Below are 16,587 nucleotides of genomic sequence, written 5' to 3'. Positions count from 1 at the left end.
AGTACTCCTTTACTTAAAATCCTCAGTGACTCCTTATTGCCTACTTTTCTAGCATTATCTCTTTCAGCTCTTCTTTTTCTTTGCCAGATTTTGTTTTTGTTTTTGCTAATGCGTATTGATTTCAAATCAGATTGAACTTTATTACACCAAGTATTTCAAAAGAATGATGAAGCTCTAATTTATAGAATTAGAATAATAAGTCTGCAGCTGGCTTGGATGCTACCCAATAGGCACAGAAGTGCACAAAAAGACAGTATTTTATCTATGTGAGGTCAAGAGATTCAGGACTGCCACCTAGAACCGTGCCTGCTAGGATTCCCAGACTGTCTATACTTTGGACTCTATTGAGCGTGGGTTGCTGCTATACAAACTCCTCAAGCATGGCACTGACATTCTCTGAACTTTCTGCTGGAGTAGATACCCAGGTGGTAGAGTATTTTCTTGGCTGTGATCACTTCGTTTATAGGGAAGCAATGAGTTATCACATGTGGGAATCATGGGGTGCCCTGCCAGGTTTGAATCTACTTGTACTTTCCAAGGGACCTGGACAAGGCTATTTTATAGCAAAGGTGACTAAAGAATCAGTATCTCAAGATGCACAATGTTAGGAAGCTCTTGCTAAGATAATGTGAGATATATGAGACGCTAAAAGTAATCTTAGTTTGTAACTCTCTTCCTCCAGTGGCTTTCCAGCATACTTAGAATAAAACCCAAATTGTTTATCTTGGCTTGCAATGTTAAAAGTGATCTCACCCCATTCGTTCTTCTTCCCTGGTTGCTATACTTTTCCTCAGATATGCGAAGCTTTGTCGGGAATGCTCCCCTCTTCCCACCTCCGATCTTCACATGACTAGCTCCTTGTTGTTTAGATGGTTGCTTAAAAGTACTTCTTCAGAGGCCTTCCTTTCTACCAAGTCATATTCTGCCACATTAGCCTGTTTTTCATCACAAGGACTTTTCTCTAACTAGGATATTCTCTCCTTGAGAGCCCGGGGCTCTTCTAAACTGTAAACTGTTCTACCCACAGTTTAGAGCAGTGTCTCATACACAGTTTAGAGCAGTGTCTGATACATGGTAGGCATTCGCGTATTTATTGACCCAGTGTGTACTTTTTTATTGACCTCAGAGTTCTGAGACAATTCATACTGACAGTAGGGCTGTTATACTGATGATACTAATGGGAATTTGGGTGTGTGGTGTGTGGGGGGGGGTCCTGTGTTTATTTACTAGGATGGGAGGAAATGCAAAGGTCATGAGTAAATAAAATAGTAAATATTTTAGAGTAAACCTGCTTCTCTGTGTAAAAGTAATGTTTTATTTAACCTTTATGAAATTAAATTGATTTGAAGGATGAGCTAACATCTCAAATATTGAAATATTTTTCCCTTTTCTTTTACTTAGTCATTTCAGCAAAACTTAAAGAAAATAAAAAGAATTGGTTTGGACCAAGTCCTTATGTAGAAGTCACAGTAGATGGACAGTCAAAGAAGACAGAAAAATGCAACAATACGAACAGTCCCAAATGGAAACAACCCCTTACAGTGTAGGTTTGAAAGTATTTTCTACAGTATATTTTGTTTAGTAGATGAGCAGAAATGCAGCTTTAAAAAAGTCTCACTTGTTTTGTTTCTTCCCTCGCTCTCACTGTTTGTTTTCTTTTTCCCCTGTCCCTCAGACTCTTTCCTCTAGTATACTTTTTGTTTCACTTTAGATATTTTTCCCCCCACTTTCTTCCGCGTCTCCCCACTCCAGTTCAAGCCGTTGTTTCTAAGTCTAGTTGTGTAGGACACAGCTCCCTGGCCCGTGCTGGTATTATGAGCCTTGCGCTCCCCCGGCTGAGGCAGTCGGTCGCTCACGGCAGCTCTTGCCGGCTGCCAGCTGCTCATGGCAGCACACAGTAGCCCACAGCAGCCCACAGTAGCTCACAGCAGCTCACGCCAACTTCCAGCTCAGCTCCAGGGAGAGCAGAGCTATTGTGCTCCATCTTGGCTGTAGAGGGCACAGCTTGCTGGCCTGTGCGGGAATCGAACCAGCGACCTTGGCGTTAGGAGCACGGCGCTCCAACCACCTGAGCCGGGCTGGCCCATTTGTTTTTCCCATTCTCTCCATTTCTTTACCTTCTCCAGATTAATTGATGATGGTATCACTATTGCCACTGAACAAGAGCTGGGAGAGCCCGTGGTAATGGGCCTAGAAAGATTCTTAGCAGCTTTTTTTAACCCTCTATTTAGGGTTAAAATAGAGGGCTATGAGTAATTCACTTTATTTTTTTTATTTAAAATAGTTTGGTTTTTCTGGTTTTCTTTTTCTTTTTAATTATGATGCCTACACAGGAATTTTTTTTTCTTTAAACAAATTATATGTTTTATTGTACAACTCTGCTTTTATATTTAACATGCATGGTTATCTTTCCGGCTGAGTACATACAGGTCTAACTTCTCTTGTATAGCTACATTATATTCCCTAATATGGATGGACTGCCATTTATTTTTTACTAATTCCCCATCAATCAGTCGGTTTCTAATGTGCTGTCAGACAATGTTAACAATATACATCCATGTGCATGTCTATATATTGGTGTTTTTATCTCTAGTATGAATTCATAGAAGTAGGATATAGCTCAATTTCAACACTTACAAAGACCCCAAATGTTGCTATTGGCACTGATTCAAGGGAATTATAGGTTAATTTTAATTGTTTTACTAAAATGGGAAAAAAGCATGACTTATCAACAAAATAGATTTTAAAATAATATAAAATATTTGGTTTGGGGACCAAGTGTATATTAAAATGCAATTCAAAATGTAACTAGTCGTCACCACATGAAATATAGACAAATTGCCTTCATTACCTAGTATTTGGGATTCTTGCATTTTTTTCCCTTAGAGAAATAAACCAATGACTAAAAATAAATTGTATTTCTAAATGGTGAGATGAGGCATTTGAAATTATCAGCTCTTCTCTTCATGATACATGCTTGTGTAGATAGTATTTATTCCTAATAAATGACAAAACAAATTGAATATATTTATATTATTCTTTAGCATGGATTTTTGAAGTTGTAAGGCATTTAATTAATGTACTTTAATGATTTTGAGCAAATGAGTGAAATTTGAGAATTCTGAAGATCATCTTGAGGCCTATTTGCAGAAGTATTCTAATGCTCCTCATCTGCATTTATTTCAATATTAATATTTCTTAAACTTTGTTTTCAATTAGTGGCTCATTAGAGATTTAATGTAAATTTAACAATATATGAGTAAAAATTAAAAAAACAAAACAAATGAAATCTATAAAACATCACAGCTCTACAATGACTAGAGAGATGTTCAGAATAATAGACTGAACGCTCAGGTACTTTCTACCAGCTGCTACTATCTGTGCTCATTAGGTACGCACTTTCAGCCTCTTCAGCTGATAATGACACGAACTCCTTAGTGGTTTAAAAGTTAAGAATAAAGAAACTCTCCTTGTAGCCCCATATGGTGGTGCTGTTTTTGAGCCCAAATGTTTGGGGAACACATGGCTGAGGTTCTTCTGAATTTTTAATTTGCAGCAGATTGGCCTGCAGTTTTAATACAGCTTCCATTGTTATATAGCAGGCTTTCCAGACTTCTCTCTGAAGTTGAATTGAGGTAATTTAGATACCACCATTTTTGACAGTATACTTTATCCTCTCTCAAATTAAAGCAAAATTAAATTTATCAACTCTTTTATTCCATCTCCATTATGATTTCCAAGATGACTAATAGAGAAATGTTTTCTTAATATACACTGTATGTTCTCCTGAAAGTAACATCTGAGAATTTTGAAGAGAATGAATACATTGTACCTCCCCAACCTCCAAAAAGAGGCAGTGATAAGGTGAAAATTTTTTAGTTTGTTTAAACTACCTATTACTGTTAAAATGATGGTGGAAATATGATGATGGGGTAATGGGCATAGGTGGACTTCTAAGGAGGAAAGGGTTTCTTTGTCCCCCATAATTTTATCACATTTTTGAGAGAATGAGGAATAGAGAAAATATTTCAAGAATTTGTCCTCATAGCATTGAACCACAGGACCGTGGTAGATTATATTGTGTTCCTGTTTTTCTAATTGATGACTCTAAAATAGTTTGTATACAGTTTATTGTAAATTCAAATTTCCCAGAGTTTGCTTTGGAAATTACCATTAACAGCATTCTTTATTGACGTTTAGCATGGTATGAGTGAATCTATATTTGACAGTTGCCCTGGATACTTTGCCTCTAGCAGTTGTGAAACATGAGATATCTAATATAATCCTCAGATTAATTATGTAGCTGACTACAGAACTTTTTAATATACATTTTAATGATACTTTTTAATATAAATTTTAATAATAATAAAAGTTAATGATTTTTAATATAAATTTTAATGGCAGATTATAGTCTGCCATTGACTGGCTTTGTGATGTTGGGCAATTTATTTAACCTATCTGAATATCAATTTCTGTATCTGAAGATGGAGGTGGTAAGTCCTATCTCATTGGGTTGCTTTGAAGATTAAATGAGGTAACCTGAAGCTCATTAAATAAAGATTTAATTAAATCTTTATTTAAAATAAATATTTAATTTATAAATGCACTTTTTTATAGTACTAAAGTAAAACTAGTTTTTTAACAGTTTGTAGCATGATAAGCAGTTTCACTTTTTTTGACGATATGTGCATTAAGTTGCCCCCCTGTAAGTTCAACCACAAGGAAAAATGAACATGCAAGCATGGAGAATTCAGATGTTTTTCGTAAGATTACAGGAATAGAGGCAATATTGGTTGTAAAATATGAGAGGTGCAGTGAGAAGATTTTAAATATTAAAACCTAATTGTAATTTATTTAGGATCCCACTGTTATATTTAATGAAATAATATTTTTTTCACCTTTTTTTGCTTTTAGTATTGTCACACCTGTGAGTAAATTACATTTTCGTGTATGGAGTCACCAGACACTGAAATCTGATGTTTTGTTGGGAACTGCTGCATTAGATATCTATGAAACATTAAAGTCAAACAATATGAAACGTATGTATGTAAAAGTAACCAAAATTGTGCTTAGTTATTTGTTTCTCTGCAGGAAATTCATATGCCAAACATACAGAATGACTATGTTCACTATTTGTTTTTACGTTTATTTGGTTATAATATTAACGGGGAGAAAAATCTTGAACTATGTAAAGCATTTTGTGTAATCTTGGTTTGGCCATTCATTTTTGATCTAATATTTTAAATATATAGTCCCTTAGTAAATAGATATTTATTAAAGTACTACATACTCAATTATGGAAAACTGAAAAATACAGGCCAGAGATGAAGTAAAAACAGTCCCACTTCGGAGAGACAAATATAGTTAATATTTTGACAGATTTCCTTTTCAAATGCTTATTTTAAGAATTTCCTCATTTTAGTTGGTTGTGTTTTTGTTTATGTGTGTGTGTGTATATATATGTATCTATGTACATATATAAATGTAGATATATATAAATAACAGATATATAAAAATTCGAAACGTGCTTGTTTTGATTGATATATCATGATTTTAAAAGATATTTTCTACCCCTTGACTATCTAAAACATACTTCCGAGAAATTTTTTTCTCATTTAGGACTTACAAGATATAATCTTTTCATAAGTGATATATTTTCACTCAGTATAGTTCAGGCATATAGTACTGAATAACCTTGGTTGTCATGGCTCATTTTATACATGGATGGAATAAACATAATAAACAGGATGATTGAACTATTTATTTAGCATTTTACATTATGGATATTAAGCATTAGCAAATTTTGTTTTATTTTTAAAATGTTTTCGTGTCATGAGGCCTGAAACCTTGGGTGAAAAATATTATTACAATTTATATACACATAAATATATTTTTTTCTGACAGTGTTTTTAACAGTTAAGGTGACTTCAAGAAAAAAAAGTGACTAATATGTAAATTATTTTCTGACTTTAGGTTTTTAACACTTAAAGCAATGACTATTGTGTTCTGTAATTTTATTCTCTTCCAGTTGAGGAAGTGGTTGTGACTTTACAGCTTGTAGGTGACAAAGAGCCAACAGAGACGATAGGAGACTTGTCAGTTTGTCTTGATGGACTGCAATTAGAGTCTGAAGTTGTTACCAATGGTGAAACTACATGTTCAGAAAGTAAGTAATTATTTTCTCTATAGGGTCTTTAATGATTCTTCTTACTTTAGCCACTGTACTATGCTGTCTGTGATTACTGCTATTTTTTCACATTAAAGAAATTTTTATATCCTTTTTAAAAAGTGGCATTGACGATCATAAACATTTTTCCTTTTTTAGTTCATTGTTTCTATGAATAAAACATTTTTCTGTAAGTTGAGAGGCTAGCCAAATAAAAGTTGAATTAAGTTTGTTGGCACCCAAGTTGTGCCTGCATAGCTAGCACGCTTAATGAAACTACTACTCAGTGGATTCTCTTTAGATATTCCAGTCACTTTTCATGTGCCAAGTGTATTTTTACTTGAAACATAGATTTTAGAGGCCCTAACACAAAGAACAAGGTTTCCTTGATGAGTCTGACAAAGATCTTTTTGTTTACTTAGAAACTTCATTATGTAATACTTTTCAGTTGTCAGGTGATATTATTCTTCTGTTTCTGCTTTAGAAGACTTCCTACTTCCTCTTTAACTCAGGACCTTTTTTTTTAATAGGACCTTCAAGATAGTCCTAGTATGTCTTCCAGATTAAGGGTGGAGAGAAATTTCTGAAATGGTCATACTGCTTCAGAGTTGATATAGAGTTCCTTTGAATAACAGTCAATTAAAATGAACGTAACAGTTACATTTTCCTATAAATTGGAGTTCTGGAAGATAATACACAAGTTAAATTACATTGTTAAACTGCTCTAAAGCTCAGTATTTATAGCTTCCTAAATTTTCCCCCTACAAATATGAAACTATTATTAATGCAGAATATTTAATAATTAACAAAAGCAAAGCATGTCAGTCAGTCTTCATATTTCAGAGTAGAATCTAAACCGCATATTTATACTTACGACTTTACTGTTTATTTCCTACAGAAGTGGACATTTCTATGTCATCAGTTTTCCTCAAGTAGGAAAGTAGTTGGCAGGATTTAACCTGATTCCTTGAAGTAAAGAGGTTTTAACTAGGAAGTCACAGTGCATTTTAGGGTAGGAGTTGCCAAATACAAGAGCTGCCTTTTTTTTTATTATTAGCTGCCATTTTTTTTTAATGCTTATTGCCACGTGCCAGGTGCTGTGTTGGTGTTTTTACATGTATACTCATTTAACCATCACAACTTTGTAAGGGATTACCTGTATTTTGCATGTGAGGAAAGTGAGTCTCTGAAAGTTTAAATAGTATGTCCAGTATCACACAACTAGTATGATGCAGAATCAAGTTGAAACACAAATATTTGTTGATGTTTCCTTTTCTTTTCAGTATGCTATTGGTTTCATACTTAAAAACCTAGGAACTTTAAAGTACATCATGATTGTAAGCAAGCAAACAAAACCCACTTCAGCCCTCAAGCATGTGTCTTTGGGACTGCACTTGTATGGTTCTTTGATTGGTTCCATTTCTGTAACTTGAGCTAGAAGCCAAAAATGAAAATTAGAGTTTAGCACTAAAATTGAATTTCCAGCACCTGGGCATTGTTTGGTTGGATAAGAGCTTTGGGAGTATGTGTTACTTTTGTATTCTAATATTTCTACAAATTGTTAGATTTTTTTTTTTCTCCGAGTACATTCAATCAGAAGTTTTTTTCGGAAGAACACATAGGTAGGATGGTTTTTATAAGAAATCTGATCTTGTAGACATTGATATTTTTGGTTAATTTTTAAATAATATATATAAAAAGAAATCACCATATGAATTTTGGTGTGAAAAGTCACCAAATAATACAGCTTGCTATATATTTAGATATACTGTGAAATTTGCATTTTCCTGATGAGACAGCATTATCTCTTTTGATGCTTACAGATTTTTCGTTCATTCTTTCTGGTGGATAAATTTTCTAAAAATGGCAGTTATATAAGTAAACCTTTTTCAAGTGAAACAAAATTTACTCAGTATTTTGTTTGTTCTTCCCACTTCAAGCATTATTTAAAAACTAGAGAACTTTATATCCCACCCCACGTCCCCATTCCCCACCCTCACTCAGGGTACAAATTTAATATCCAGTCAAGAGTCTTAGTTTTGACCTTTCTTTGATGCTCTTATTTGTCTGGTTTAGAAAGTAACTACATAATTTGCCCTGACGTTTTCCTCTAGTTAACTACATAGTTAACTGCTTTTGTAGGGAAGAAGCCTTTATTTAATTTGCTAGTTAGGAAAACTTATTGTTATAGCTCTCAGATATAAATTAACTCAACAAATTAAGGGTTCATATCTACAAGAACTTCCCATTCATCTATTTTTAGTTCTTTGGATGGGTAGTGATGGAATATTAGTTTAACACCTGTCTCCTCAAATAAGACATCCAGCAAGAAACACCAAAAAGTATAATTGTCAAAGAAATTAGTTTTCCTAAAGAGAAATTTTACTCTTAAATTTATTATTATAAAATAGGAACATATTTTTATAAAGATCTATATTCTTTACTATGTATACTCTGGAGGTGTACTTAAAATTAATTTGGGGACAGTTTTTGGAATATGTGACCTCTGGTTCTTATTGTGTATATTCTATTTCATTTTTATCTCATTCTTTCTTGCATTTAGATTCTAGTTTTTGTGGTTCCTTTTAATTTTAGGGTAAATAGCCATTTTCATTTGTGAATATATCTGTAATGTTTCTTATCAGTGTAATAAATTCTAAGAAACTAGTCTAAATTTTTGCTTTACTAAGTATTATTTGAAATTACCAGATCTCAACTGGGTCTGGGTGCCAACTAATTATTTTATAGAGAGAAACTTTGCTGTAATGATATTTTAAAAAATTTGATTACATTTGAACATTTTTTTATGTATGCTCAGAATTTTGACTAACCCCTTCCCCCAAAAGCCAGTAAAACTCCCCTTCCACACTTTTATGTTTTTATTTTACTTTACCAGTGCTACAAATTTACAAATCTAAGTATTAAGTATGGTTGTTATTAGTTTTGACTAATACTTTACTGTATCCTTCATTTGTTTTTATAATTTACAAAGCACTTTGATTTATATTCTCATATTTAATATAGAGCATATATTCTCATATTTACACTATAAATATGATATAGACCAGCATAATAAAATGACCACCATGAACTACCACAGAGCGTAAGAATTATAACATTAACAATATTATTGTATCCACTTGTAATTTCTTCCCTCTATCATTTTCTCCCCTTAACGATAATTACTAGTCTGAAATTTGAATTTATCATTTCCTTACTTAAAAAAAATTTTTATTACATATGCAGGTATCCCTGAACAGTGTACTACTTGTACTTTTTGTTGAGCTCTATGAAAATATCAAAGTTGCCTTTTAAGATTTATCCATATTATTGTATATGTAACTCATTTATTTCACTTCTGCATAATAATCTGTTGGGTGAATATACCACAATTTATCTATTTTTATGCCAAAGGACATTTGGTGGTTTCCAGTTTTTTGCCATTATGAACATATAATGATATATTGAACACTTTTGCATTCATATGTTTGTATGTCTCCTGGTATACAGGTTGAAGGGTACGCAGGATATATATTTGGGAGTGGAATTGTTGGGATATAATAATATGTGCATTTTCAGCTTTATAGCATTTATTGTTTCTTCAAATAGACTTCTTTTTTTGATTGTTTTAATTGAGGTCAAATTTACATAACATCCAATTAATCTTAAAGTATATAATTCAGTGGCATTTAGTGTATTCACAATGATGTGTGTCCACCACTTCTCTTTCCTACTTTCAAAACTTTTTTTTAATCTTTATTTATTTATTATTTTTTAATTTTTATTTATTTATTTTTTAATTTATTGGGGTGACAATTGTTAGTAAAATTACATAGATTTCAGGTGTACAATTCTGTATCACCTCATCTATAAATTACATTGTGTGTTCACCACCCAGAGTCAGTTCTCCTTCCATCACCATATATTTTCAAAACTTTTTCATCACCCCGGAAAAAACCATTGCCCGTTAAGTAAGTAATCCTCATTCCCTCCTCCCACGCATCCCTTGCTAGTCACTGAGCTGCTTTTTGTCTCTGTGAACTTGCTTATTCTGGATATATCATAAGAACGGAATCATACAGTATCTGACCTTTTGTATCTGGATTCTTTTACTTAGCATATTGTTTTTCAGGTTTATTCAAGTTGAAACATGTATCAGTATACTTTCTTCCTTTTTGTAGCTGAATAATACTTCATTGTATGCCACAATTGATCGATTCATCCACTGATGGACATTTTGTCTTAGGCTGTTAATGACTTAAAATTATGCTGCTGTAACCATTTGTGTACAAATTTCTTTGTTCACATTTTCATTTCTCTTGGGTATACACCTAGGAGTGAAATTGCTGATGCTTATTTTTGATAGTTTCTTGTTTCATGCTTGTTAATTTTCTTTTGATACGTATTTTTTCATTCTCCATTGGAAAATTCTAGTATCAGAAATCTTCAGAGATATAAATATTTTATATCTCTCCTTTATTGAGGCTTGTTTTCTTATGTGTTTGCTGCTCTTCGATTGCCAATTTATATTTGATTTTAGTCTGTGAAATCTTAGAGGCCTAAATGGGGGTTCTTTGCTCCAGAAATAATTTATTTTGCTTCTGCTAGTGCCAGGACTTGCCACCTACCTGGGAAAACTAGCTCCTTTCCAGGATCCCCAGCCTAATGTGACTATCTCTGATTCAGCCCCTTCACCTTGCTGCTGACCCAAGTTCTTTCTGATCCATAGATAGCCCTCAGGGTAACCCTTTCTTTCACATTTGTTTATTGCACCCTGATACTGCTCTAGTTTCAGTTCACTTGTTTTTCTTTTGAGATTGCTCCGTAGGCACCCAGAAAATAGGAACAGTTAAATTGCTTCATCTAAGACCTAGTTATTTTGTAGCAGGGGGTCCATTTGAGTAGCTCACTGAGTATCAGAGAACTTTGTAGATCTTTTTTCAAAGTGTTCTGTGGATAAAATACGTACATTTGGAAATTTGATCATTTTTTCTTGAGGAAGTTTTGATTGGGAATGTATTAATATTTGTAAAATACAAACTTTAAGTACAGCCATTGTTCTTTTCTTAGACATTCATTGTAAAAGTGTTGGATATTTTGTATGTGTATTTAAACTATTCTCTGGTTGAAAGCGCGAGATTAGATCTAAATAACTTAGGCCATAAGTTTCATAGTTATGGCTTCACTCTATATTCAGGTGAAACAAGAGATTTTTAAAAATTGGCCCTTATTCAAACTTTGCTGATGAAATATAAATTGTGAGAAACAATATAATAGCTAATATTTATGGAATGTTTATATGTGCTGGGCACATATAACTGTTCTAAATGTTTGTTTAATTCTCGCAACTATTTTATGAAGTAGGTGTCATTATTGTCCCTATTTTATATATGAATTGAAAGGCACAGAAAAGTCGAGTGTACTTTTCTAAGGTCACAAAGTTAGTACATGATGAAGCTAGGATACAGTCCAGGCAGTCTGGCCTCAGTCCATGTGATTAAATATTATGCTTCACTGTACTAAATTAGAAAATTTAGAAGTAGTAGTTATTGGTAGATCTAAATGGATTATTCCAAATGGTTTTCTTAATTTTTGAGAAAAGTAGGATACTAATTGACCTATTTTAGTAACTTATGCTGGATATTTTGGTTTGGTTTTTCTGATTTCATTTATTTATCAGCTATTTTATGGGGACTATATTCCATGTAAAAATAATTCTTATAAATTCATACCCTTTTCAGCCAAAATATATTTCATTGTATTATTTTTTAAAACCATTTTTAACAGCTTTATTGGGGTATATATTATATTTCATAACTCACCCATTTCAAGTATACAGTTTAATGATATTTAGTAATTTAACTGAGTGATACAATTATTACTGTAAATTGCGTTTAAAACAATTTTATCTTCCCAGTAAGATCCCTCTTGCCCATTTATAGGAAATCCTATTCTTACCTCCAGCCCCAGGCAACCACTAATCTATTTTCTGTCTCTAAACATTTGTCTTTTCTGGACATCTCATATACATGGAATCTTACAATATGTAGTTTTTGTGTCAGACTTTTTTCACTTAGCATGTTTTTCGGGTCCCCCCCCCGTCAGCATGTTTCAACAGTTTGTTCCTTTTTATTACTGAATAGTTTTCCATTGCATAGATATACCACATTTTATCTGTTCACCTCTACCATTTTTAAAAAAGGTAATATTTCTAGACTAAATGAGATACTTGCCAACCTTGCTGAGTATGATGCAGTGGTGACTCAGCATCTTTTTAATGAATTAAGGTACTAATTAAGCTTTGGAGTAATAGAGTGACGATTTTGCTGTTTAAAGATTTGACTATTCATAAGGGAATAGTCAATAGTTCTTTAACTAAATGGACCTAGACTTGAGTTCTTGTTTCTGCATTTTATAGTTTTTCCTCCTCTATTTTTGCTGTAATCGTTGTGCCTATCTCTAGCAGCCTCCTTCTAACATTTTATAGTACATAGGCCCTTACTGAATCCTGGGGATATTTCCCATGAATAAAATTTGAAGAAAGTGTGAATGTTGTGGCATTCATTTTGGCCACTTTGAGACCCAGTTGTGCTTCCTATTCTTGAAGCTGTTTTCCAGGCCCTTGCATAAGAGAGATGTTACTGGTTTTTCTGTTTTCAGAATCTATTTTATTCTTCATCCTGCTTTTGATTAGTACTTTTTTGGTGAGGTATTTGTAATATAAACGATGGCTAAAATATTAGGTTTGTATTAGAATCAAGCAAACATATATTTCAAGAAAGGCAGAAGTAGCCCAGAAGTAATATACCTTGACTAATTAATATTTCTTACACAAATGATAAACATTTGCACAAAATTTTGGTAAAATTTTATTTCAATTGTATGAACATTATCACATTTTCCTTTTAAATGTCACATTGGAATTAGTTCTAGTATGTATGTTCTTTACTCGAAAGATTCAGTAAAAGACTTTGCTTACATAGCATGTTTAGGGAAAAGGTGAAAACCACTTTGAAACTCATTTTCTGTCTAAATTTTATTGATGTTAAAGGTACTTCACAGAATGATGATGGCTCCAGACCGAAGGATGAAACAAGGTAACAGTTCACTTACTTATTGTTTACTAAGAATGCAGAAAGAGACAAGGGAGAATGAATAAAGATTTATTTTAGGTAAAATTTCAAGTTCATATTGATATAAGGATAAATGAGTGTCAAAATGCATTGCTCAAGGTAAGGAAGGAAATACGTATGAAAGATTCAAGATTCTTAGCTTATCTGACTTTTCTGGAGTAGGCCAGGGTTATCCAATTGATAATACTTCCTTCTGGTTGTAGAAAATGAATTATTGGCATTTTTTTCAAAGGCGGGAAGTTCAGAATTCCAAGGCCTACACTGGGCTGTTCTAAGATAGAAGCTTTGGGTATATGTGCAGGTCACCACTACCTGTGGTATCATCTGGGCCTTCATTAGAAGGGGCAGAGATTTGTACCAGTTGTTTGCTTTTAGCTTAGATTCAGCACTTTCATGTGCCTTAGCTGCTTTGAATCTAGGGCCTGAAAGTGTTGAATGCCTTGGGTGGTGGTAACTCACTTAACAGACTTTAAGTGTTTATTGGTTTTCCTGGAAACTGGTGATGGGAGATGATAGTTAGGAAAGGAGACTATCCTAGTCTTAAAGCAGTAAGTGACATGTCTGAAATAAAGAGTTAGAAAATTCCATTGGATTCCTTTTTTCTCTAGACTGGGTGGGTAGTGGATAGGAAGAAGATGAACCCAGAAGGAATAGTCAGAGGAGGAGAAGAAAAACCAGAAATGCAGTGCCATAGAACATAAAGGAAAATATCCAAAAAGATGGGGTATTACAGTGTCAGATACCGTAGGGGAGAATAGGTGGAGCAAGTAGAACAGAATGAAGGTGTTGAAGGTGAGATGATAGGTACATGGGAGTTTGTTGTCCTAGTCTATCTACTTTGTGATGTATGAACAATTTCATATAAAATGTTTTAAAAAGAGAATTCATTAAGATCTTTAGGAAAATCAAAGTTTATAATGCTGTTGTTTTTTACCTAATGGAGATCTACCTTCACAGAGTCACTCTGTGACAAACAATTATCTCTTATACTAATCTCACCAGAGGTAGAGTATTATTAAGGAGTAGTAACTTCTTGGCCAGAGAAAAATAACTATTTTATTTCTCACTGTGATTAAAGGCAATAGAAAAGGTTTTTTAAGTTACATAAATATTTCTGTAGACTGGAAGACAACTTATGCCTTTTGTGCCTCTTTTTAGTTTTATATTTAATTGATTACTTGTATTCGTGAAATTTTCCATAAAAATGTTTTAATATTTCAGTTTGCTTTGGTCAATTAACTCTCCTTTTGTATAATAAACTTTTATTTTTGCATTAATAAGTGAGAATGTTAAAGAATTTTATATGCCCATTGAAAGGTTCTGTTATGCCAGTCTTTTGTTGTTGTTTCTTTTTTGCAAATGTCTTTCTTATTTTTATGAAACCACTGTAGACAACTATAAATTTCTTGCAAAGGCATGGCTAGAGCCCTAGCTTCATGCCATTTATTTAATCAATGCTTTACATTTTCCCAAGTGAATTATTGTCATAAGTAATCTGAGAACAGTGTCTTCTAGGTTTCTGAGACTGCCAGACTAGTTTTTGAGCATGTCTTTTGTGTTAAGCGTGAATTCCTTTGTACCGGTATTAGCTTTTATTTCAGAGAGCATATCTCTGAAATGATTGGTTTGAAAAGCATTTTGCAAACTGTCAAATGCTGTTTAAATGTTACTATACAACAGTCATGGCCATGACTGGCTTTTCCCCTTTGCTTTTATTTGCATACTTCATAACTATAAGACTAAAAAGCAAGGCAATATATATCTATTGAACAATGGCTTCCACTCTTCCCTGCCCCAACTATCATTTAAGTAGTTTACTAAACAGTTCTAGGTTGTTTCATCTTTCTGTCCTAATCCAAGCTCTATGTATATATCCTGAATGTAGTCTTGTTGGTCTGCTTTCCCCCATAGCATGTCTGGATGTTTTATATTTCTCAGTATTGTCTTCTGTCATTTTTATGAAATACTAAGATGATTGGTGCCTGGTGTTCAAGATTTTGTTGTTAGATGTACCTTCCTGACAGTTATTCTTTGATTTGTATATTTTTTATGACCTTATTATATTAGCATCTTGGTTCTCCAGGGTTCTTTATCCTGGAGAATAAAGAATGTCCAGATGTCCATAAACATCTGAGGTTATGTATAAGTCAGATATAGATGTATAGTGAGATAAGCAGTGGTTTATAAGATTGTGGAGCAGAGGAACAAAGCCACAGTAGAGCACATAATTAGTTAATTATTTTTTAAAGGTAATTAATGGTGGTAGTGTGTTCACACTGACAGTTATGTATAGTGTATTGAAACCTGAAAATCCCATTTCAGGTTTTAGTTTTATACCCACTTATTAAAGGAACAAAAATAAACCGTCAGTGCTATTTCAGTATGGGCATATTTCTCAAACTTCAGAGTACATTAGAATCATCTGGAGGACTTCCTCAACCACAGATTGCTGAATCTCATCTCCAGTTCCTGATTCTTTAGATCTAGGGTGGGGCCCAACATTTGCATTTCTCACAAGTTTTCGGGTGATGCTGATGCTGCTAGACCAGGATAAAGAGGTATTTCCTAGATTACAACGAACTATTATTGGAAATCTATTCAGTTATATAACAAAGTCTATTTTTTAAAAATCTAGGCTTGCAGAATTTGTTATAAATGTCATTCCATCTTAATCTCATACTCTTAGTTCAGAGCTAGTTTGAATCTTTTTGAACTGTTTCTATTTTTATTAGAAATAATACATGATTGTTTTCAAAATGTAAATCATTGCATAAAATGTGTAAAAGCTTCATGGAAGAAATAGCATTTGACCTAAAATCATAAAGCATAGTTATAATTTGGATGTGCATGTCTTAGGGGAATTGGAGAGAGGAAGGAGTTCTAGGTAGAAGGAAGAAAAACAGTCATGGAGGTGGAGAAGGAAATGGCAGGTGGTGAATTTGAGAGTAGAATCAGTCAATAGTAGAATCAAGAATCAGGTTGTCATAAATAATCTGAAGACAGTGTCTTGCAGGTTTCTAAGACCTAGAAGCCATAGACATTTCTATGAGGTAGGTAGGTATCATGTTTTACAGCTAATGAGAAAACTTCCCTGAGTTAATATTATTGTAAGTAGCACAGTTGAATCTCAGACTATCTTACCTTCAGAGCCTGAGTTCATAATTTCATGCCTTACTGATGCTTAAAGTGGCATGCTTTTTTTTAAAGTTATTTTTAGTATTACAGACGTTGGGGCTAGATGGAGACTTTGGTTTGCAAATATATGGGCTTATAAAACCTTTTTCTATG

General features: G+C 33.3%; 1 protein-coding gene across 4 annotated transcripts in view; it reads left to right on the top strand.

The window, feature by feature from the left end:
• Nucleotides 1-16,587, top strand: part of ITCH (itchy E3 ubiquitin protein ligase) — a 138,002-nt gene that overhangs the window by 72,156 nt on the left and 49,259 nt on the right. For all 4 annotated transcript variants that reach the window (XM_033095353.1, XM_033095354.1, XM_033095355.1 and 1 more), the window contains 4 exons: nt 1,402-1,543; nt 4,915-5,039; nt 6,029-6,166; nt 13,218-13,263. In XM_033095353.1, the coding sequence (XP_032951244.1) occupies nt 1,402-1,543; nt 4,915-5,039; nt 6,029-6,166; nt 13,218-13,263 (451 nt within the window). The remainder of the gene's footprint in view (nt 1-1,401; nt 1,544-4,914; nt 5,040-6,028; nt 6,167-13,217; nt 13,264-16,587) is intronic.

Source organism: Rhinolophus ferrumequinum, chromosome 23 (assembly GCF_004115265.2).
Source record: "Rhinolophus ferrumequinum isolate MPI-CBG mRhiFer1 chromosome 23, mRhiFer1_v1.p, whole genome shotgun sequence".
In the NCBI taxonomy this organism is placed as follows: domain Eukaryota; kingdom Metazoa; phylum Chordata; class Mammalia; order Chiroptera; family Rhinolophidae; genus Rhinolophus; species Rhinolophus ferrumequinum.
Note: the sequence above shows the minus strand (reverse complement) of the source record. Positions and strands in the feature narration are given on the sequence as shown.